Source organism: Petromyzon marinus, chromosome 51, assembly GCF_048934315.1.
Source record: "Petromyzon marinus isolate PM22_M1 ecotype Great Lakes invasive population chromosome 51, UKy_Petmar_22M1.pri1.0, whole genome shotgun sequence".
NCBI classification, from domain to species: domain Eukaryota; kingdom Metazoa; phylum Chordata; class Hyperoartia; order Petromyzontiformes; family Petromyzontidae; genus Petromyzon; species Petromyzon marinus.
This window is the reverse complement of record NC_133717.1, coordinates 13,312,480-13,337,567: the sequence shown is the minus strand read 5'-3', so window position 1 is coordinate 13,337,567 and position 25,088 is coordinate 13,312,480. Positions and strand designations below refer to the sequence as shown.

General features: G+C 51.8%; 1 protein-coding gene across 2 annotated transcripts in view; it reads right to left on the bottom strand.

The window, feature by feature from the left end:
- Positions 1–25,088, bottom strand: part of LOC116953315 (uncharacterized) — a 69,333-nt gene that overhangs the window by 13,920 nt on the left and 30,325 nt on the right. Inside the window, exons 2-3 of one of the 2 annotated variants that reach the window (XM_032973410.2) lie at positions 1,975–2,057; positions 413–502 (exon numbers count right to left, since the gene is read on the bottom strand). In XM_032973410.2, the coding sequence (XP_032829301.2) occupies positions 413–502; positions 1,975–2,057 (173 nt within the window). Of the gene's footprint in view, positions 1–412; positions 503–1,974; positions 2,058–25,088 lie in introns of those variants that run through there. The other variant, XM_076074998.1, reaches the window with a different exon arrangement.

Genomic DNA, 25,088 nt, shown 5'->3' with positions numbered 1-25,088 from the left:
TTAGACAAACAGGCAGAGAGACGGAGGGATTAGCAGAGAATCGGACAGGCAGGTTAATATACAGACAGACAGGTGGATAGACAGAGAGGCAGGCGGATATAGAGACAGATATACAGGCCTGTGAAAAGATGGACAGGCAGGCGCAGATGGATAGATAGAGACAGGCACACAAGCGAGCAGACTGACAGGCAGATTATCAGGTAGACACAAATGGACTGACAGGCAGAGAGGCAGAGAGGGAGAGAGACGCGATCGCGTGAAGACGCACCGCAGGTACCGGGACCGAGGCACTGGAGGGACGCGGACAAGCCGGGCGAGGCAACGCGTTGACGCGCGAGTGTTTTATTGGGGATGTGAGCCGGGTCCCCTGGCGTTCTGGGCGACGGCGAATGGACGACGCGGAGCATCTTACCTGAGAGAGGCCCAGGTGGACCGATGCCGTCTCCGAGATGTACATGATCTTGCCGTCCGGAGCCACCACGAATATGAATCCGTCCAGCGTCTGTCCCCCAACGAGACGCACCGAGAGCATTTGCCACCCGCGCAGTGTCCGTTTAAGCGAAGTGAGCGAAACTCGCGTGCGTGCGCACCTAGCCTGGCACAAGCGCCGTGGCGGCCGCGTCACGGACACTTAAATGGCAAGCGGCGGTTGTTGTTGTTGTCACCATACCGGTCAGCCACCCCGGTGCCAACTCTCCCCTGGTCTTTGAGCCCTCTAGAATTTTTTTTTTAAATTCATTAGCGTCGTCATCCTCGCCGTTCGTGCAAATTGCATCTCTCGCTCTCGCGCTCGCCGGAGCGGCTGCAGCAGCAGCAGCAGCAGCCGCGAGGTGGTGGAGAGTCGACGCCACTAACAATTGCCCCAAAGCTCTGGAATTCTCCCTTTGTGAAGATGCTTTCAGCCAACTCGCGAGCGTTTATGGTATATACTTGTGCGGTGCGAGACAGCCCACGCGCACGAGGGAGGGAAAATTATGGGCAGGAATCCCATCGGATCTACGAGTGGGATGCATTCTTCAAAAAAGCGCGCGTGAAAAACGAAATTTCGTAAATTTTGAAACGGCTTTCCCCATTAATTTAATGCTATCAATTAAGGATTTTTTTCCGGTCATTCAAACTCTACTCCTAACCTAAAAATAAAATACAATCGTTCCCGTATCACTTTTCACGCACGAAAAAAATAAAATTATGAACCTAAATGTTATAACGATTGATTCATAATTTACAACAAAAAAGTCATTAAACCTTTTCCAGAGAATTCACCAAAAGATCTGCTGGCATGTCGGACTGACTGGCCAGGGGATGCTGGAGGTGCCCGTAGGGACACCGCGACGCTGTCATGGATGGATGACGACCCAGCCTGCCTTCACGCTTGACGACCTCGCAGGGTGCGCGCAAAGGGTCCGTGGAGCCGAACGAAATTATTCGATTGGCAATTTACGTTTGAATAGTGGAGGCACGCTACTACCTGTTACCCACACGCTACTTACTACCTGTTACCCACACGCTACTACCTGTTACCCACACGCCTCAGCGGTAGCACGTCCGCCCCCTTTCTTTTGCGGAGCTTCCAGATTCCTCGTCAGCAACAACACCATCAGCACCACCTGTGGTGGTGGTGCAGCTACAAGCAGCTACAAACCCCTCCTCTGCATCAGATGCTGGAGGGGTTTACGACACAACGTTTTACTCACGCGGCGAACCGGCACCCCCCACCCCCCCGGCACCGCCTGCCCGCCCGTGAATTGTTACACTTTCGTAATTGGTTAGGATCTACATTACACGAGACACGCTTACATCGGTATCATTCACTTCACATTTACTCCGGTAAATTGTAACGTGAGTGCGTTCCTGGCCACCTCTCATTGCTTTTGTTTGTTTTGTTTCAGGGTGCGTGCGTGTGTGTGTGTGCGTGCGTGCGCGTGTCTGTGTGCGTGTGCGTGCGTGTGTGTGTGCGCGTGCGCGTGCGTTGACCTGCAGCAGATGTGAACCCAGCTCTCGGCCCACATTGTCAAGGGCACTGCTCCGGGCAGTATGACCCCACGCCTCGCCCAGACCTGACAGCGCACACACACAAAAACAAATACAACGGTAAGGATCCCCCGTGTAGCTTCAACAGACTGTCGGGGCAAGGGCTGTTAGCGAGCAGCACCTATGAAGGCCGGCACGGCACACGAGGGGGTGTGTGGCCAACACCCCGCCCGGCCGCCTTTGTCGCCCTCGTGACGATGGTTACTACACACCGCACCAGGTACTCAGGACTGGTTCAGATAATCGTCATTGGTGTTGGCCGTGAGCGGGAATCGACCTCGGGTGGCCGGGTTCGTAGCACAGAACACTGATCTGCTACACTACCGCTCCCCATACACACACACAGACACACACACAAAGACAAAGACCCCCCATGTAGCCTACTTTTATTATTGCCCCAAAAGAAAAAAGAAATTGGGAGTTGTGAGGAGGGGGCGGGGAATATTAAAATATGGCTACATGTGAGAGAAAGGGTGCACGCAAGTGGACATCACAGAGCAAAATCTGAGACGTCACTTCTTCAGGTCACACCTTAGGTCCATATGTGTTGTAGGGCAGAGGGTGGCACACCTTCCACACGCGCTCTGCATATGAGAGCAATGGTTTCACTCTCAAGAGCTGCCATTCGGCCACATTAAGCACAAAGAACATATTCACAACTCACTGCGCTTTAGACCCCGGTTTAAAATCACAGGTGGCTTCCTGGATTCGAACCCAAGGCCTACAGTGGTGCGAACCCTGCGCTCTGGTTTCCGAGCTGCGTGGTCACCTCGCGTTAGTCCACGCAGGCTGGGAGCCGGCACACTGCGCCGGTCGGCACAGCGCACAAAGGAGTAGTTGTGGCTCGCAAACCACGACCTGGACGCCGGTGTCTTCCAAATCCTGATGTCCACATACCACACGATGTACTCATTGAAGGCTGAGTCGACCCCGGGGAGGCACTGAGTCAATTCGGATTTCACCCGACATTGACGCTGGCTGTGACCGGGTATAGAACTTGGGTCACCGGGTTCGTAGTGCAGCGAGCTAACCACTATGCTACCGATCTCCACACGTGTACGTACACGCGGCGGGCTCGTACACGAATGCAAAGACAAGACAAAGATCCTCTGTATAGCCTTAACAGACTGTTGGGGCAAGTGCTGTTAGCAAGTAGCAACCCCTATGAAGGCTGGCACGGCACGCGAGGCGGTGGGTGGCCAGCACCACGCCCGGCCGCATTTGTGTCGAAAGCCTCAAAGTGCACGTAGCCTGGCACAAGCGCCGTGGTGATGTCACTATCGTTGTTGACCAGATTTGTGTAACTTGATTGACACGGGGCATATGTTTGGTGTGCGTTGTCTTACTGTCCGGAGTGTCTTATAATCCGGAGATGAAATATTGGTAGGCCACCCCATACCCCTGATCATAGGGGAGGATTGTTTGACCATACTTCACCACGCTGGTCAGTGCGGGTTTGTGAATGGTGAATTTGGTGGGGGGGGGAGGGGGGCAGCACTAAGATTATTTTTGTATGCGCAGTCCTTGCAATTGCCGGCTCAATCCACTGCTGGCGGGAGGCCCCAGAGATCCCTCGCTCGAGAGCGATTTTCCAGAGATCCCTCGCTCGACACAAACCAAGGTGCCTCCTCGTCCACGCTCAGCAGAATATCTCGGTAGGTGGGTAACCCCCCCCCCCAACCCCCAACACACTTTAGCCCACCCTGTACACGACGTGCCGACAATCAGTCCCGCTTACTGCGGAAGTGGACAGAGGCAGGAGTGGGGGCGGGGGTAGAGGGGTGTGGGTATAGGGTGGCAGGGGAGTAGAGCTGTGTGGGGGGGGCATTGAACCAACTTCCAAGAGCGATCTCGAACCGCGTGGAGCGAAGTTCCCCGCGCCCAAACTCCGTAGCGCCACCAGAAGCCGCGGGCGGCACTTGATGGTTACGTAATGGGTGTGGAGCGGGTTAGACCGGGGGGGGGGGGAGAGGAGGGAGCGATGGGGCGAGGCAGGAGGAGGAGACACGCAACGAAGGGACAGGATGGGCGAGTGGGGGCACATGAGCCCGCATACTGATGCAGAGATTACTGGCGAGGGAAAGTCATTAAGCGGTGTGGTCAGGCAGTTTGCAAGCATCGGCCGCTAAACAATAAATCTTAGGGGATGCGCGCCACTGTGACTTCTCCCTCGACGACAACAACCGCCGTTCGCCACCAAGTGGCGGTGACGTCACCGCAGCGCTTGTGCCAGGCTAGGTGCACGTTGAGGCCACGTGGAAGTGCCGAACGCCCGCCGGCAGGAGGTCGCGGGGCAGACCCAGCAGGTGCCCGTGGACCGACTGACCGAGATGAGTGGCCAATGCACCACCACCTGCGGCCTCTACTGTGCCAACTTGCTGTGCTTTAGCCACCCGGTGCTCTGCTCGTTGTTCTGAGCGTCGCTGCTCTTGATGCAATGCACGTTACACCAACAACACCAAATCGCACCGTTTGTATGGGGTGCGACGTTTCGGGCAATGGACCCTTCATGGCATCGCTGCCAATGCAAGTTTAGGTCAACACGTGGTGCCCGAAACATCGTGGCCTTCATTTAAATAAATAAATATGATGAACAACTAGGCACCCGTCCACAGCACGCGTGTTCATGTGCATGCACCAAGTTGTACTTGTCAATCCACTGCTGGATGAGGGCCTCCCCACGCCTGCCTGTTGCTGGTCGTGAGGGTTATTGGGCCACACTTCAACGCGTCGATGACCGGCGCGGGTTGGTCGCGCAAGGCGAGGGGGCATAGCTGTGGAAGCATAGAAGTGCAGTGCAACACTGGATTGGTCCGCACTGGCCTCTGAATACCTTTGCATTCGTACACAAATTCACTTGCACGATATAAAAAGACAAAGGTCCCCCGTATAGCCTTAACAGACTGATTGGGCAAACGCCTATGAATGTCGGCACAGGTGGCCAGCAATGCTGAGCTCTACACACCGTAGCAGGTACTCAGTTCAGGTTGAATCGACCTTTAGATAATCGTCACCTGGTGTTGACCGTGAGCGGGAATCGAACTCGGGTGGCTAAGTTCGTAGCGCGGTGCGCAAATCACTGCGCCACCACTCCCCATACTCAAGACAAAGAACCCAAGTACAGTATAGCCTTAGCAGACTGTAGGGGCAAGTGCTGTTAGCGAACACCTATGAAGGCCGGTACGGCACACAAGGGAGTGTGTGGTTAGCACCACGCCCGGTCGCCTTTGTCTCCCCAGGGGCGATGTTTACACACCGCACCGGGTACTCAATTTGAGGCTGAGTCGACCCAGGGGAGGCCCAGAACCGGTTCAGATAATATCATCGTCACCGGTATTGCCCGTGAGCGGGAATCGAACTCGTGTCGCCGGGTTTATAGCGCAGCGCGCTCACCGCTACACCACCGCTCCCCACTACACACACGCACAGACACACACGCACAGACACACACGCACAGACACACACGCACAGACACACACGCACAGACACACGCACAGACACACACGCACAGACACACACGCACAGACACACACACACAGACACACACACACAGACACACACACACAGACACACACACACAGACACACACACACAGACACACACACACAGACACACACACACAGACATACACGCGCGCGCGTTCATCAAGGAGGAAACAGGTACGCGGCGCGCTTTGCTCATTGCATTTAAATGAGAGCTGGGGGTGACCGCCTGTGGCCAAGGCGTGAACGTGCGGGGGCGCGACTCGGCGTCTCCCCCCGCCCACCCCGCCGTCTCGACGCGGGCCCGGGGTAAGTACGGAGGGGAGGAGAGCGAGCGAGAGAGAGAGAGAGATCGAGAGGGAGAGATGAGGGGGTAGGGCGGGTAGGAGAACATCGGGGTAATCATCACATCAGCATTCTGCGCCACGTGGAGGCGAGTGCTCTACACGTGTAATATTAGAGGGGGAGGGGGGGTGGATATTTGACACACATACATATACACACGGATATTGCATGCATAGAGAGGAGAGAGAGCGATGGAGACTCTTACAATACGTGTACACAAATAGAATACAAACACCACTCCCCCCACCAGCCATACGTACGTATGGGGTCTTTGCTGGGAGCAAGTGCTGTTAGCGAGCACCCATTAAGGCAAGAGGGAAGCCCTACGGGTGCGTATGGTATCGTGACATCCACAGAGAGATACAAAGATAAAGATCCCCCGTATAGCCTTAGCAGACTGTTGGGGAAAGCGCTGTTAGCGAGCACTTATGAGGGCCTGAACGGTACACGAGGGGGCGGGTGGCCAGCACCACGGCCGACCGCCTTTGTCTCCCCAGTGGTGATGTTTACACACCGCCACCAGGTACTCGTATGAGGCTGAGTCGACCTAGGAGAAGCCCAGGACCGGTTCAGATAATCGTTACTGGTGTTGGCCGTGAGCGGGTTCGTAGCGCAGCGCGCTAACCGCTCCACCACCGCTCTTCAAGAGCTCCCCCCCCTACGCACACACTACACAACACACACACTACACAACACACACACTACACACACTACACACTACACAACACGCACACACTACACAACACACACACACTACACAACACGCACACACTACACAACACACACACTACACAACACGCACACACTACACAACACACACACTACACAACACGCACACACTACACAACACACTACACAACACACACACTACACAACACGCACACACTACACAACACACACACTACATAACACGCACACACTACACAACACACACACTACACAACACGCACACACTACACAACACACACACTACACAACACGCACACACTACACAACACACACACACTACACAACACACACACTACACAACACGCACACACTACACAACACACACACTACACAACACGCACACACTACACAACACACACACTACACACTACACAACACGCACACACTACACAACACACACACACTACACAACACGCACACACTACACAACACACACACTACACAACACGCACACACACACTACACTCACACATACACTACACTACACAACACACACACTACACAACACACACACTACACAACACGCACACACTACACAACACACACACACTACACAACACACTACACAACACGCACACACACTACACAACACACACACTACACAACACACACACTACACAACACGCACACACTACACAACACACACACTACACAACACACACATACACTACACACACGCACACTACACAACACGCACACACACACTACACAACACGCACACACACTACACAACACGCACACACACTACACAACACGCACACACATTACACAACACGCACACACACTACACAACACGCACACTACACAACACACACACTACACAACACGCACACACACTATACAACACGCACACACACTACACAACACGCACACACACTACACAACACGCACACACACTACACAACACACACACTACACAACACGCACACACACTACACAACAAACACACTACACAACACACACACACTACACTATACGCACACACTGCACAACACGCACACACTACACAACACGCGCACACTACACACACACTACACAACACACACACTACACAACACGCACACACACTACACAACACGCACACACACTACACAACACGCACACACAACACGCACACACACTACACAACACACACTACACAACACGCACACACACTACACAACAAACACACTACACAACACACACACTACACAACACGCGCACACACTACACAACACGCACACACACTACACAACACGCACACACACTACACAACACGCACACACACTACACAACACGCACACACACTACACAACACGCACACACACTACACAACACGCACTACACAACACGCACACACACTACACGCACACACTACACAACACGCGCAAGCCAACCAAAAAACCCCTCTAGTCTCCATGGTAACCTCCTCCTCCTAATGACCCACTAATTATCCAGGATACAACTAAATATATATATAATATTCCTGTTCCTCCCTCCTCCTCCACCACTGCCGCCGCCGCCACCACCACATTAGGTATTTAATTCAACTCAAATCGATGGCCATTTAATTGTAATCAGGGGAGCTCCTTTGCATTTTTATTGACTTCACGTGGAACTGCGAGCAGAATTGTACGGCATTACCATTAAGTATGATTACCGTCCTCATAACCATGCCATCGTTACAATATTTGTATTTATTACTTTATAAGAGACTGGGAAAACATGTGCGTGTTTCTTTAATTATATATATTCTATTTTTGCTGCGTTGCCTGCAGTTCGAGTGCAGAATAAATACGGGCGAGAGGTGTGATTTTTTTTTGCTTTGTAAGTCGCGAGAATTCAAATATTGTTCGTCATCATCATTACCATCAACCCCAGGACCACTGCCATTCATTAACATCACGATAACAATGTGTATATTAAAATTATCACAATCGTTATTGTAAATGATCACACCGTACTATAATCATCATCATCATCATCTCCACCACCACGATCATCATCATCATCGACGTCATCACTGTTGTGATTATCGTCACTGTCACACGTCACCCATCACTTTAACCACCACACATCTTTAGCATCATCACAGAGCCATCACCAAGCCCTACGCTGTTTATGAGAGCATTCTCTCACCCCAATTAACTCTACCTCTTGGCCTGTCTATGTGCTATGAAGGGCCATTGCCCGAAACGTCACCTATTATAGTTGTTTGTTTTAAGGCCACACGCACACATACACAGTGATACATTATTGGCGAGTGTGTTTAGGGTATGATTTTAAATTGTGATTGTGCAAAACTGCCATCACAGCATCACCGACTAATGTGTTTCACTCTGATCATTATCACCGTCATGATCATAAAATCATTATCATCACTGTTGTTATCATCATCATCATCATCACAATCATCACGTTTCCAAGTCCCGCTTTTTCAAAACGACAATGACACCCCCCCTCCCCCACCCCACTAGCTAAATAAAAGAAATTGTAATTCAAGTTGATTTTGTTGAACCACGTGGGAACTCATGGGACACCGCGATGAGACTAATATAGAACGAGTCACCTGGCGTCTCCAGAATATCAAATAAAACCCGAGACGTTACAGGGTTGACAATTACAGCATTGGCATCGCGGCCCAATTACGCAGCCCTTTGAACCGTAACTTCTAGGGGACCCAAAAAAATCCTTCGACTCACTCACAAAAAATAACCATAGACTTGCATAGAGATCCACATACTTACACAGAGACCCATGGACTCATGTAGCAATCAAGAGACTTGCATAGATATCCATTGAAAAAACTGGAATGCGCTGGCAGGGTCATCGGTGTTAGCTCCGCGCCGACCTTAACAGCTCTTGCCCCAATAGTCTGTTCAAGGCTACCCGGGGGGAATCTTTGTATCTTTGTGCATTTGTTTTGTGTATTTTCTTCAAATCTAAGATGTGCATCGTAGTGTCAGCTAACGCCCGTTGTCGGCGGGGAGAGAACATTGACGGTGATGAGTGTCAGAGTCTTCCGTGGCGCTGCGCTTGCAAGGGGCGGTGGAATCCAGATATTAAAATGCAGCAGTCACGCGCACGCCGATCGAGACGAAGAGAGGGAGCGAGCGAGAGCAATAATTGCGGAACATTTATAAAGTATAGCGCTTTGCTCGTGGTTGTTACATTGAGGCTGCGAGATAGCTATCGTGCACTGCGTGTGAGTGAATATACGTTTTGTGGGGAGCGGTGGTGGAGCGGTTAGCGCGCTGCGCTACGAACCCGGCGACCCGAGTTCGATTCCCGCTCACGGCCAACACCAGTGACGATTATCTGAACCGGTCCGGGGCCTCCCCGAGGTCGACTCGGCCTCAAATGAGCACCTGGTGCGGTGTGTAAACATCGCCACTGGGGAGACAAAGGCGGCCGGGCGTGGTGTTGGGCACCCCCCCCCTCGTGTACCGTTCCAGCTTTCAAAGGTGCTCGCTAACAGCACTTGCCCCAACAGTCTGTGACAGGCTATACGGGGGTTCTTTGTGTGTTTTTTTATGTCTTGCCAAAATAAACTCCCCGCGGGTTGGAGTACGGAGCAATGTTGTTACCTTTATAGAGAGACGCCGACTCATCTGGCGATGATGCTGCTGCTGCTTTTGTGTTGACAGCGGGTTCGCAAGCACAAACAACAACAACAATCATTCCGTGTCAATAACACTGTGGTCTTAGCAAAAATATATATAATTGTCAATGTTTCGGGTGATGGCACCTTACGTCCTTATGAAGCATGAACATTGCCCGAAACATCGCCTATATATTTGTTTATACTTTTCAGACCACGGTGTTATTGAGGAATGCGTTGCGTTTTTGTCTTACCGTAGATCGTGTAATGTATATATGGACACGAAGGTAAAGATCCCCCCGAGTAACCTGAACAAAGACTGTTGGGGCAAGTGCTGTTAGCGAGCATCTATGAAGGCCGGCACGGCACACGAGGGGGTGGGTGGGCGGCCAGCACAACGCCCAGCCGCCTTTGTCTCCCCAGTGGCGATGTTTACACAGAGCACCGGGTACTCATTCAACACACACACACAAGTACATATATAGGCGCACACACATATACTCACACGTTCATGTATATACACATACAACATTTTTTTACGTCAGTAGAGAACATCTCATCATCATCATCATTTTTACACATTCGGTCAAATAATTGAAAATCGATCGTCTTTCGCATTTACATTTTCAGTTATAATGATGCCGATGCTAACATCGAGTGAATGATGATTGCAGTAATGAAATGGCAATTATTTTGCAATTAGAATGTACAGATTTTTAATACGAATGTTTTCTGTGTATATGATAATACGTATTTATATAGGATTATACAGTGTACAGTACACGTAAGTATAGTCTGAATATGTCTTATCATGCACACTCATGACTCCAGCGTGGCCCGTTTTGTTTCCCCAATGCTGATGTTTTACACACCGCATGTTTAAGGCTGAGTCGACCGAGGGGAGGCCCAGGACTAGTTCTGGAATCGAACCCGGACAGCCGAGTTCATAACGCAGTTGCGCTAACCACTGCGCCACCGCTCCCCACTATGTGTGAAGAATGATACACACACATCGAGTTAATTTACTGCCGATTTAAAACCTTCGCAGCAATATAGATTGTTTATTTAATTCGGTAATAATTATTGTAGTCGGTATAAGTGTTCATAAGTATTTATATTCTAGTCATATACTGTACCTACGGATGTAGGTGTGTATAGATTATATCATGTGACATATGACCACCACATTGTATTATATGCAATTAATATTTGTATGTAGAAATATTGTGTGTGTAGTTACGTTATATTTTATAAGATGATATGTATTTTTTTATACCGTACATGTATTTGTACGTTTGTGAGTGTGTACGTTAAATTGTGACACTGGAAACACTTTAAACTAAAGTGCCTATGTACTAAAAAGAAAAATAATAATTTTACGTACAGCACGTTAAACGCAAATAGAATGAAAATGATGCTTACGCATGGATTCTGTAACGATTTCCAGTCCGCATGTATCATGAAGCATTTAAATATCGATTATAACGATCCTGGTCAATAACCAATTTGTCCGATGTTATCTGGGCTCAGTCCCTTAAAGCCACACGACTCACTAACAAAGTTGAAATTGCTTCAGATAAAATTTACGAGAGCTATCGTCGGAGATTGTCTGGCTGTCTACGTGAGACTCTGTGTCACTCTGTGAGACTCTGGGTCACTCTATGAGTCTATGGGTCACTCTGTGAGTCTCTGGGTCACTCTATGAGTCTATGGATCACTCTATGAGTCTATGGGTCACTCTATGAGTCTATGGGTCACTCTATGAGTCTATGGGTCACTCTATGAGTCTATGGGTCACTCTGTGAGTCTCTGTGTCACTCTGTGAGACTCTGGGTCACTCTGTGAGACTCTGGGTCACTCTATGAGTCTATGGGTCACTCTGTGAGACTCTGGGTCACTCTGTGAGACTCTGGGTCACTCTGTGAGACTATGGGTCACTCTATGAGTCTATGGGTCACTCTATGAGTCTATGGGTCACTCTGTGAGTCTCTGGGTCACTCTGTGAGACTCTGGGTCACTCTATGAGTCTATGGGTCACTCTGAGTCTATGGGTATCTATTCGAGTTTGAGTATTTATTTGAGTCTATGGGTCTCTATGCGAGTCTACGGGTCTCTATACATGCTATGGGTCACTCTACGAGTCCGTGGGTATATATGCGAGTCTATGGGTCACTATGGGTCTCTGCCAGTCTGTGGGTCTCTGAGTCTTTGGAAGCTGTTGGAACAGTTGGGTCAGACGTTCTCGTCTGGAAAGTGTGGCAGTGCAAATGCGTTCCGTTCACGACGGGGCCTCTTGTACGTGAACTTGACGTGGCTTACGAATGATAATCAACGTGCCGACTATTCTTCCACACCATTGTCACATTATATATGTATACAGAATCCAATATGCCTACATCAGCGGTGCGTGATATCTCAAAGGGCCCAGAGCCTTCCCATCAGACGACTCGGCCTTACACGAGCACCTGCTGCTTTATGCGTAACACATCAGCACTGGGGTGACAAAGACGGCTGGCGGTTGTGGCGCTAACCACACCACCCTCTCGTCTCACGTTCCGCCTTTAATAGGCGCTCGCCATCAGCACGCGTCCCAACAGTCTGTGTAACTATGTCCGGCACGAATTTAAGCTTATTTAATTTGAAAAGAAAAGGTATATTTAAAACGTATTAAGTTACACTTGAGCGCATCGTTAAGGCACTCCAGTGATGTAAAAGTAACTTACATAGTCACTCATACACTCAGAGAGAGACCCATAAACTCAGAGAAAGACCCATAGACTCACACGGAGACCCACAGACTCACACAGAGACCCACAGACTCACACAGAGACCCACAGACTCACACAGAGACCCACAGACTCACACAGAGACCCACAGACTCACACAGAGACCCACAGACTCATACAGAGACCCACAGACTCACACAGAGACCCACAGACTCACACAGAGACCCACAGACTCACACAGAGACCCACAGACTCACACAGAGACCCACAGACTCACACAGAGCCCCACATACTCACACAGAGACCCACATACTCACACAGAGACCCACAGACTCACACAGAGACCCACAGACTCACACAGAGTCCCACAGACTCACACAGAGACCCACAGACTCACACAGAGACCCACAGACTCGCACAGAGACCCACAGACTCACACAGAGTCCCACAGACTCACACAGAGACCCACAGACTCACACAGAGACCCACAGACTCACACAGAGACCCACAGACTCACACAGAGACCCACAAACTCACACAGAGACCCACAGACTCACACAGAGACCCACAGACTCACACAGAGACCCACAGACTCACACAGAGACCCACAAACTCACACAGAGACCCACACTCTCCGTGCGAGTTTGGGTGACGTCACCATCACATCACGAACATCAGTGGCGGTTGTACATCACCAGTCGTAGGTGATGGCGAGGTGCGGGTGGAATCGTTGATTATTGGAACACAGAGGCAGTGTGTGGTTGCTGATGAACGCGCGAACGTCAATACGTGGACAGTAATTATACATTGAGACAAAAAAATACAGGTCACTGGACAGACCCAGGTGCCATGGCTGGACAGACCCCCATACAAATGCAAACACTAAGATCCCCCGTATAGCCTCAACAGACGATTGGGGCAAGTGCTGTTAGCGAGCACCTATGAAGACCGGCACGGCACACGAGGGGGGGGGGGGGGGTGGGTGGCCAGCACCACGCCCGGCCGCCTTTGTCTCCCCAGTGGGGACGTTTACACACCGCACCAGGCGCTCATTTCAAGGCCGAGTCGACCGAGGGGCGGGCCCCAGCAGCGGTTCAACTGACCGCCACTGGAATTGGCCGTGAGCGGGACTGGAACTCGGGGCCCTCCGGGGTTCTGCAGCGCAGTGCGGTGCTGACCCGGCGTGCCGAGTCTGACACAACGCTTGCATGGCACGCGCAGTCACTCGAGACGACACAGTAGTATCGGCGGCGGCGGCTGTGCGGGCAGACGTGCCAGCTCAGTGTAGACGTCACCGTCACACAAACAGCGTCGTGCTGCCCGACATCTCTGACGCGACGCAGATGCGCGCCTGGATGGGGGGGGGGGGGGGTCTCAGTCGAGACGCTCTCTCTCTCTCTCTCACCTTCTCTGTGTGTGTCAGTAGATCAGAATCTTAATTTTATACCGGAGGAATCCGATGAGCTATAAAGCTCTTTTTCACAGACGTCCAGGAGATAAAATCTCCTCTCTGGGTGTCTCAGGAGAGACACACTCTCTCATTGTCGTTCAGTAAGATCACTAAAGTTGTCTCAATTCAAAGTCTATGCGGTGCCGATGAATCCTTTCAAGAATGTCAGAGACGGAAAGACAGACTCCCGCTCTCATACCTACTATATAAAGACAAAGAACCCCCGTATAGCCTGTAACAGACTGTAGGGGCAAGTGCTGTTAGCGAGTACCAAAGAAGGCCGGAACGGTACAAGAGGGGGTGCGTGGTCAAGACCACGCCCGACCGCCTTTGTCTCCCCAGTGGCGATGTTTTTACGCACCGCACCAGGCGCTCACTTGAGGCCGAGCCGATCTACGAGAGGCCAATCGCCGTTTGAGACAATCGTCACTGATGTTGACATACACAGACGATATTCCAGCTCGACATATGAACCTTTTGGCGGGACCCCGGGGTCCCGCATAAACGGAAGTCAAAATCGCAATGAGTGAATTTGTTTCTGGTGGCGACTCCTCCGTCCCACCACGCACACGGACGCCGCGACCCGCCTGGCGCGGATCGTTCTGGTGCCGTGTCCAAACGCAGCGGCGAGGACGAATACGCACAAGAAACAAAACTTTAAAACTTTGATTGGCGCGTCGTGTAGAGCTCGTCGAGAGGAATAGATCGCCGCCGCGCCGTTCGCCTTCTACAGATATAAAATGACGTCGCGACGCAGTTTATGCGAGAGCCGGGGGGGTGGGGGGCTTATGCGACCCAGGGGTCCCGTTATAAAGTTGTAATGTGTTTCCAGATGTATTTATTTTTTAAATCACAGGTATGTTTCACATAACCCATAGACCGCGCAGCCTTCTCCCAGTGCATTAATTTAGCTGCATTGATTAAGATACCGGACAGTACTAGTAAATACACACTGCACATACACCTGGAGTGCTATACAGGGTGGTACAGATGTTTTGTGACCCCCCACAATTTTTATTTATTTGCATATTATTTTCTGTTTTAAATAAACCTTCTTAAAAAATGTAGGTTTTTTTTTAATTAAATGGAGGTCACTCGACATCATCTGGACCACCCCTATACAAAATTCGACGGTGGTGGTCACTAACACACAACCTGGACTATACGGATTGTGCTGCACACTCAACATCAAGGCTACCGCGTTCTAACGGGTCAGGCCACCGACGGCCGATCCGGTCCACCGACTGCAGATCCAGTCCGTGCGGCATTGGTGGCTGAATCCGTGCTCCGCGCGTCCACCACGTCTTCCCTTCCCCAACCCGGCTCAACAGAAACACGGGGATGCCGATTGGCTGACTTCGTGATCGGCGCAAATCACCTGTAGGCAGTGGCTCCGCCCGTGTAGGTCGCGAAAGCGTCAGGCGGAGGACGCGCTCAAGACGCACGTTTCACGCGCATGCTAAAGTCTCTCTTGTGTTCGGGCAAGCGAGAGTTTGCGAGCACCTATTTAGTGTCCAGGGTGGCGGGGAGGGGGACTCTACACTGTGCTATTTCACCAAGGATTGACGTTATTTCGCACCCGCTGGAATATTTAGGAGCGTGGCTCGCGGCCACAGCCAGAGCGAAGGGTAAATACTCGAAGCGGTTTGCCGGTTGCCACAAAAACAAAGATCCCCCGTATAGCCTGCAACAGACTGTTGGGGCAAGTGCTGCTAGCGAGGAGCACCTTATGAAGGTCGGCACGGCACACGAGGGGGTGGATGGACAACACCTCGCCCGGACGCCTTTGTCTCCCCAGTGGCGATGTTTACACATCGCACCAGGCTGCACATTTAAGGCTGAGTCGACCTAGGGGGAAGAGGCCCAGGTAATCGTCACTGGTGTTGGCCGTGAGCGGGCATCGAACCCGGGTCGCCAGGTTCGTAACGCAGCGCAGCGCAGCGCGCTAACCGCTACACCACCGCTCCCACACACACACACACGTAGATGCTGACACATCGAACCCACGTCTTCCTGCCTGGTACGCAGGAGCACGTGGCTTCGATCCCGGGACCCCGGCGATGCTGCTATTGTATATCTGGAGTCCGCGTGTTCTCTCTCTCCCCGTGGTGGTCCCAGCGTGAATATTTCTCCGGGTTCCTCCTCTGGGGTTTCCCTCCCCCCCCCCTCTCCACATTGAGAATCAATGCGCGCTCGGATGCTCTGGCAGCGACCTCACATTTCAGTACGTGTGGCGATGATGATATCAATCACGACGACCATGATTAGTGATCGTCACGTGTGGCCAGCACGTCTCAAAATGAGAGGCAACAGCTCCATGAACTTTACCTGATAAACAGCGAGTTTAGTCTTCGTATAGCAAAGACAAACATCCCCTGTATAGCCTTAGCAGACTGCTGGGGCAAGTGCTGTTAAGCGAGCACCTGTGAAGGCCGGCACGGCACACGAGGAGGTGGGTGGCCACGCCCGGCTGTCTTTGTCACCAGATGTTTACACACTCATATCCGGTATTCACTTAAAGCCGAGTCGACGTAGGGGAGGCCCAGGACTGGTTCAGATATTCTTCACTAATCTTGGCCTCCACACACACACACACTGTCACACCCACACAGAAACTTGCACAGAGAGATTTGCACACACACACACTTTCACACACACACTTTCACACACACACTTGCATAAAGACACACGCACATAGAGACGCGAAAAGACCTCGAATAGCCTCATACTTGAGTGCAAATCCATGCGTGGGGCCAACACAGCCCTTTCGTCCTTTGTGGGGACAGATTAAAGACGATCCGCATCTTACAACGCGATCCAATAACAGTCACAGCCAGCCCCACACCCCACCATCCATCCACCCACCCACCCACACTCCCATCACCATCGACACCACCCAGCCACTCATTACCACTACCTCCATCAACCACCAACCTATTACCACCACCACCACCACCACCCACACTCTCATGACCATCGACACAACTCACCAACCCTACTCATCACCACCACCACCACCCCCGCCACCCACCCACTACCATTATCACCACGAACTCTTCCACACATCCACTCACTCACTTCACCACCCACCCACTACCATCACCACCACCCACCCATCACTGTAACCACTAACCCCACTGAACCACCCATCACCACCACCCACCCATCACTGTAACCACTAACCAAACTGAACCACCAATCACCACCCAACACTATAACCACCAACCCCAATCAACCACCCATCACCACCACCCACCCAATCACTGTAACCACTAACCCAACTGAACCACCAATCACCACCCATCACTATAACCACCAACCCCACTCAACCACCCATCACTACCGCCACCACCAACAGCCACCCCAATCCGAACTTCCCACCGCAGCTCTCACTTTCATTACAGCTCTCTCTCTCTCTCACTCTCTCTCGCTCTCTCTTTCAGATAATTCCCATCTCGTGTGAGGAGGTCTCTTCAGGAATGTAAATCTGGGCGCGCTTTCGGTAAATGGAAAGTTAATCTCGGGCCGACGACTTCAAAGTAAATAATGATGCTGTGCGCAATGTCCGCGGTGGGGGGTGTGCGGGGTGCCTTGTGTTCAGGGAGCGGTGGCGCAGCGGTTAGCGCACCGCGCTACCAACTCGGGAACGCAGCGTCGGCTAACATCGGTGGCTGTTATGCCAACCGATCCTGGGCCCTTCCCTAGGTCGACTCAGCCTCAATTGAGTATCCGGTGGGCTGTGTAGTAAACATGGCCTACTGGGGAGACAAAGGCGGCCGGGCGTGGTACTGGCCACCCACCCCTCCTTCCCGTTCGTTCACCCTGGGTTGCCTTTATAGGCGCTCGCAAACAGCACTCGTGCCAACAGTCTGTGTAACTGTATGGGGGAATCGATGTCTTTTCCTCTGTGCCTGTGTGTACGCATACGTGTAAATATGTTACCTGTCGTGTGCCTACGTACACTATGTGTGTCCAGTGTACGCATGCCCATGTGTGTGTGTGTGGGATGCACAGGCGGTGCAACTGCCAGTCATCTCGGTCAGTCAAACCCTGTAACGCCTGGGTCTGTCCCAGGTGTTATAGGTTTGTAAAGCTTAAATTCACCCCTCCACCCCTACCCCGGCAGACATGGTCAATCCACTGCTGGCTGAAGGTCGTCATGGTTGTACGCATATATACAAAGATCTCCCGTATAGCCTGAACAGATTGTTGGGGCAAGTGCTGTTAGCGAGAATCTGTGAAGCCCGGCACGGCACACGAGGGAGTGGGTGGCCAGCACCACGCCCGGCCGCCTTTGTCTCCCCAGTGGCGATGTTTACTACACACCGCCACACGAGGTACTCATTTAAGGCCGAGTCTACCTAGCGGATGCCCAGGACCGGTTCACAGATGCATACGTAAACACACTAATATATCGTTTCCATGCATACCGTAGCTCAGAGAAGACGTCTGCAATTATAAACACTACTGCTTAATCGAAATGAAACATGTAGGCGACGTTTCGTGCAATGGCCCTTCCTCATGAGTAAATAAATACATGTTCGTACTATGAAGAGGTGGCAATTGCCCCAACACGTGAGCGATATGTGTGTCTCTGTCAAGTCGTGCAGTGTTATTGGTGACAGAGCGTGACGAGTTGTTGTTGGACTGCGCTTGTGCACCCAGCAGGAGCAGCGGCAGTGGCAGCATCGCCACAGAAGTTGAACTTTGATCCTCGCCAGTGTCGTATGGATCGTTACTTTTTTTAAAGGTGATATTCGTATCGAGGAACTTCCTGTGTGACATTGTCTTGATGTCGTCTGGAATTACTTTTGCTTTGCTTGCATTGCCGAAGCTTGTGATTTGCTGTTGAAAAATCGACGGGCATCGATGAACTTTATTTATTAGTAGTTCATTATTTTCTCTCGCATGACTTGCTTACCTCTGCACTGCTATCGCGTTTTGTATTATTGCTCTTTGTCGTTGGTGTTGTTGTTGTTGTTGTGAAAAAGAGATTCATAGCTCATCGGATTCCTCCTCAAGGCCGAGACGAGAATCGTAACTCTGGATCTGTGCCGAAGGGCAGCAGTCGCCGGAGAGCGAGAGAGCGAAGGAGTGAAGGAAGGAGGGCAGGAGGAAAGAAAGGAAAGATTTGGCCTCGAAATTGAAACAAGCGAATGATGTCATTTTCTACTCTGGCTGTCGCGGTAGCTAAGTCGGGATCTTGCAATTTCCATTTAAATAACAACCACCCGGGATTAACAACTAATCTGTGCCCGACCTATGTCGCAGAGATGTTTTTTTTATTCTCCCACTCTGCCTGTGCGCCTGTGTGCGTGTGTGCACGTGTACGTGTGCGTGTGTGCGTGTGTACGTGTGTGCGTGTGCACGTGTGCGTGTGTACGTGTGCACGTGTGCGTGTGCACGTGTGTGCACGTGTGCGTGTGCACGTGTGTGCACGTGTGCGTGTGCACGTGTGCGTGTGTACGTGTGCGTGTGTATGTGCGTGTGTACGTGTGCGTGTGCACGTGTGTGCGTGTGTGTGTACGTGTGCGTGTGTGCGTGTGTACGTGTGTGTGTGTACGTGTGCGTGTGCGTGTGTGCGTGTGCACGTGTGTGCACGTGTGCGTGTGTACGTGCGCGTGAGGAGCGGTCAGCGCGCTGCGCTACGAACCCGGCAACCCGAGTTCGATTCCCGCTCACAGCCAACATCGGTGACGATTATCTGAACCGTTCCTGGGCCTCCCCTAGGTCGACTCAGCCTCAGATGAGTACCTGGCGCGGTGTGTAAACATCGCCACTGGGGAGACAAAGGCGACCGAGCGTGTTGTTGGCGCCACCCAGCCAGCCCCTCGTATGCCGTGCCGACCCTCATGGATGCTGCTCGCGAACAGCACTTGGCCCAACAGTCTGTTAAAGCTATTCAGGGAATCTGTCTTTATTCGTGTGTGTGTGTCTGTATATGCGTGCGTATGTCTCGGTCTATATCTCGGTGTGCGTGCGTCGTGATTTCGCGCTTTGACTCGCAATGAGACGGCGGAATCACGAAACCCAATTAGCGAGTAAACGAAGCGATGGTGGAAAAATGGCCTCGCGAAATAAAAAAAAATAGTTCCGCGACGCCCTCGGTCCAGGCGGCGAGGCCGCATTCTCAAAGAGACAACCACCCCCCCACCCACCCACCACCATTCATCTCCTCGGTCTCGACCATCTGGTGTGCCCGTGCGTTCCTCTGTATGCATGCAACACACGCGGCGACGGACTATTCGATTTTCAAACCCCGGGGCCAGGGTTTTCTCAAACTCCAGTCGGCGCGGCGGAGACACACCCCCTTCTCACCCTGCTCCGGCTTTCCGCGTTTGACAATGTACTCCACACCCCCCCACACCCCCTTTTCCCATTAAAATACAAAATGCAACCCGTTCCGCGCTGCACGCGCCCGATGATTGTTAAAAACACGTCCCGCGTGGCGCGCGAAGCAATTGACACGCTGCCTGCGTCACGTGGAACGCGTGTACACGCGCGCACGTGGAAGACGTGTGAACACACACGCACTCACACAAACGTGTACACGCGCGCACGTGGAAGACGTGTGAACACACACGCACTCACACGCACACAAACGTGTACACGCGCGCACGTGGAAGACGTGTGAACACACACGCACTCACACGCACACAAACGTGTAGACGCGCACACGTGGAAGACGTGTGAACACACACGCACTCACACGCACACAAACGTGTAGACGCGCACACGTGGAAGACGTGTGAACACACACGCACTCACACGCACACAAACGTGTACACGCGCGCACGTGGAAGACGCGTGAACACACGCCAACACTGAGATCTCAACATTTTGGTTTTAATCAGCTCTCTATTCACGTAGACAGCGTTCAATTTTTACCAGCCCGTCACGTGGGACGTGTTTATCAATCATCGGGCGCGTGCAGCGCGGAACGAGTTACATTTGTATTCCAATGGGAGGAGTAACTTGATGAACGCGGAGAGACAGAGCGTGGTGATGGGGCCGCGGGGACTGGAGTGAACTGAGAGCCGGTTCAAAAACAAAAATAGAGATCTTAGTGTACGCCTGCGTGGTGTTCCATTTGGCTGTTTTTTTTTAATAACGCAGTTACAGTTACTAAGAAATAGGCCCAAAACACCAAGCGGCCAGTAACAAACATCACTACCACAATTATTATATATGATTATTAACACGCGTTTTGAACCGAGCAGGATTATCATCACGAGTATTATTATAATGGGCCATAAGGAGAGCGACGACGATGATGATGATGATGATTAAGTGAGACTGAGTTCCTCAGTCGAGCAGTGCAAGGGAAGAAGCAGAAATTGAAGTGGTGTGAGCCGCAGTGTGGGTGAGTGGGTGGGTGAGTGCGTGGGTGACTGGGTAGGTGAGTGCGTGGGTGAGTGGGAGAGCGAGTGTGTGGGAGAGCGGGTGAGTGGGAGAGTGAGTGGGAGAGCGGGTGAGTGGGAGAGTGAGCGGGAGAGTGAGTGAGGTTGTTCGTATCGACATGACTTCACCCAAGGGAGAGGAGTGGCTTTCGCTGGGGCGCTATGGGCAAACACAACTCTAATCTACATTTATCCACCATCGATAGTCAACACGGGGCGAGCTAACACCACCGCTGTTCGAGCCGTCACCACGTCCCATCATCAACTGGTGGATGACTGATCACCACCACCGTCATGCTTAGCAGCAGCAGCCACGCTCAATCCACTGCTGGATGAAGATCTCCCAAACCTCTCACACACCCAACTCCAAATCCCTACTGTCGTCATCCCTCACGACGCTGTCACTGCACGTCAGCGGAGACCATCGCTTTCTTTCCCCGCAGTGGTGGGGTTCCGTAACTATCCCTCCTGCTGCTGCTGCTGCGCCTGCTGATACCACCGATCCTAACCGTCGGACATAACGACTCATTCTTTCGTAGCGGCGACGTTGCTCCGAAGCGAAAAATAAACAGGCTTCACTCTTTTAGAAGAATATACGAGGTGTTAAGATGTTCAAACACCAAATAGACACCCTATCAAGTCGGCATTAACCACACGTGCGCGTGGCAAAACGCGCGACACAGACGCGCTTTGATAGTCACGTCTGCGTCGTCTTTGGAACTGGTTGGCCTTCACCAGCGCTACGGCCTCCTTCATAGCCTTGCCTAACCGCCGGCGTGAGGCCCGAGGACAACGCCAAGAGGCCAATGTGGCGATGTCTTGCGCATTGAGATCCGTGGATGGAATGCGCATTATACATTTTAATTATTATTATGATTGAACCTCTGCGCGTGTTCTCGGATGCACGGGCTCTCCCCTGCCTCTCTGTGCCATTTCAAGCGAATCTTAATCATCATGAAGGTTTTTGGGTTAGATCGCGTAAGAATATATACATACATAGAGACCCATTGACCGAACCCAAAAACCTTTATTATGAATAATATTGTTCGCAAAGATTGCGTGAAACTGCACCTCTATCTAACCATACAGCTGTTTTGCACCAATTGTGATTTAAAAAAATAACGATCCACGTTTCTTCATCAGTGTCGCTCAGATCCGGAGCTGCTGTAGCGATCAGAGTGGAACAACGCGGACGTCCAGAATAATAATTATTATAATGATAAACACTATCTCGTCCTCATTAGGGATCCGAACATCCTCCTCCTACTGGAAGACACGCACTGGTGGTGGAACCATCAACCTCATCGTCAGAACATCACCGGGCAGGCCGATGCTGCCACGCGTCTCCTTCATTGAATGGAAACATTTAAAGACGAGGAGCCACATCCGTGTGATCGTGGCCATGCAACCCAGACTACGGACCATGTCGTACGGTCAACCCATAGAGGTACACAGCGATACAGAGATATTCATCGAGACCCAGAGGGTCATATAAGCAGTATATATGCATAGACCCATAGAAACCCAGATATAAAAAGAAACTCACAGAAGTACATAGAAATGCGATTGTGACCATGCAAACCAAACTACGAACCACATCGTAAGCCCATAGAGACACATATAGACTCATATAGACCCATATAGACCCATAGGAGTTGCATAGAGCTACCTAGAGAATCAGAGATGCTTTAAAGACAAGCCACAGTAGCAGTGCGACTGTGGACATGCAACCCACGCTACGAACTGCACAGTGAACACCACTGTGGTCGTCTGCGCTTCTTTAACGGAGGAGGAGCAGGAACAGCGACACGAACTCTGTCCCTGTCCCTGCTGAAGTCCTCTCGTCGTGGCCAGCAGCAGCAGACCTCCACAAATTGTTTCGAGCTCCTGAACGTATTGCTGCTGGCGCTTATTTGAGGCCGAGTCGACCTAGAGGTAGGCGACCCAGGGATCGGTTTAGATAATCGTCACCGTTGTTGGCCGTGAGCGGGAATCGAACTCGGGTGGCCGGGTACGTAGCGCACTAAACCGCTAAGCTATCGCTCCTCACGCATAAAGATCCCCCGGGTAGCCGTAACAGACGTTTCGGGCCAAGTGCTGTGAGCGAGTAGGACCGAACGCAGGCCGGAGCGGCACACGAAGTGGGGGTTAAATTTTCATTTGAACCTTTCGTGACTGCAGGAATTCATATTCTATGGCTCTTTCGGTAAAGTCACGTAGATAGAAAAATAATAAATAAAAAAATATCACGACGTTTCGATCGCAACACAAGCGCAACGCCGCTTGTGTTGCGATCGAAACGTCGCGATATTTTTGTTAAATAATTTTTTGTCTATCTACGTGACTTTACCGAAAGAGCCATAGAATACGAGGTGGGGGTTGGCCAGCATCCCCACGTACCCACATCGACATCCACCCACCCACCGACCCACGCACGCGCGCGCGCACACCCGTGCCGGCTGCGGGGCTGTGCTTCTACAGGGTTGTTTTCTGGGTCTACCTCTGAACTCCTCCGAGTTTCGTTGGCAGTGGCCGTGACGGGCGGCGGGGGTGGGAGGGGTGTGGGAGGGGTGTGGGGGGGTCTTGGCTTGCCACGTCTAATTGCAGCTGACAAGAGGTGTGCGGCTACTGCCGTGAGCGCGGTCTACAGAGACTCGCGCTCGCTCTCTGTCCCTGTTAAGCACGCGCGCGTGAGTGTGTGTGTGTGCGTGTGTGTGTGTATGCGTGTGTGCGTGTGTGTGTGTGCGTGTGTGTATGCGTGTGTGTGTATGCGTGTGTGCGTGTGTGTACGTGTGTGTGCGTGTGTGCGTGTGTGCGTGTGTATGTGTGTGTATGTGTGTGCGTGTGTATGTGTGTGTGCGTGTGTGCGTGTGTATGTGTGTGTGTACGTGTGTGTGCGTGTGTATGTGTGTACGTGTGTGTATGTGTGTGTGTGCGTGTGTATGTGTGTACGTGTGTGCGTGTGTGTACGTGTGTGTATGTGTGTACGTGTGTATGTGTGTGTGTACGTGTGTGTGCGTGTGTATGTGTGTACGTGTGTGTATGTGTGTGTGTGCGTGTGTATGTGTGTACGTGTGTGCGTGTGTGTACGTGTGTGTATGTGTGTACGTGTGTATGTGCGTGTATGTGTGTACGTGTGTGCGTGTGGGGTGGGGAGCGGTAGCGTAGCGGTTAGCGCGCTGCGCCACGAACCCGCCGACCGCAGTTCGATTGGCCGTTCACGGCCAACAACGGAAGTGAGAATTATCTGAACCGGTGCTGGGCCTTCCCCTAGGCCGACTCAGCCTTAAATGAGTACTTGGTCCGGTGTGGGGAACATCGCCACTGCGGGGAGACAAAGGCGGT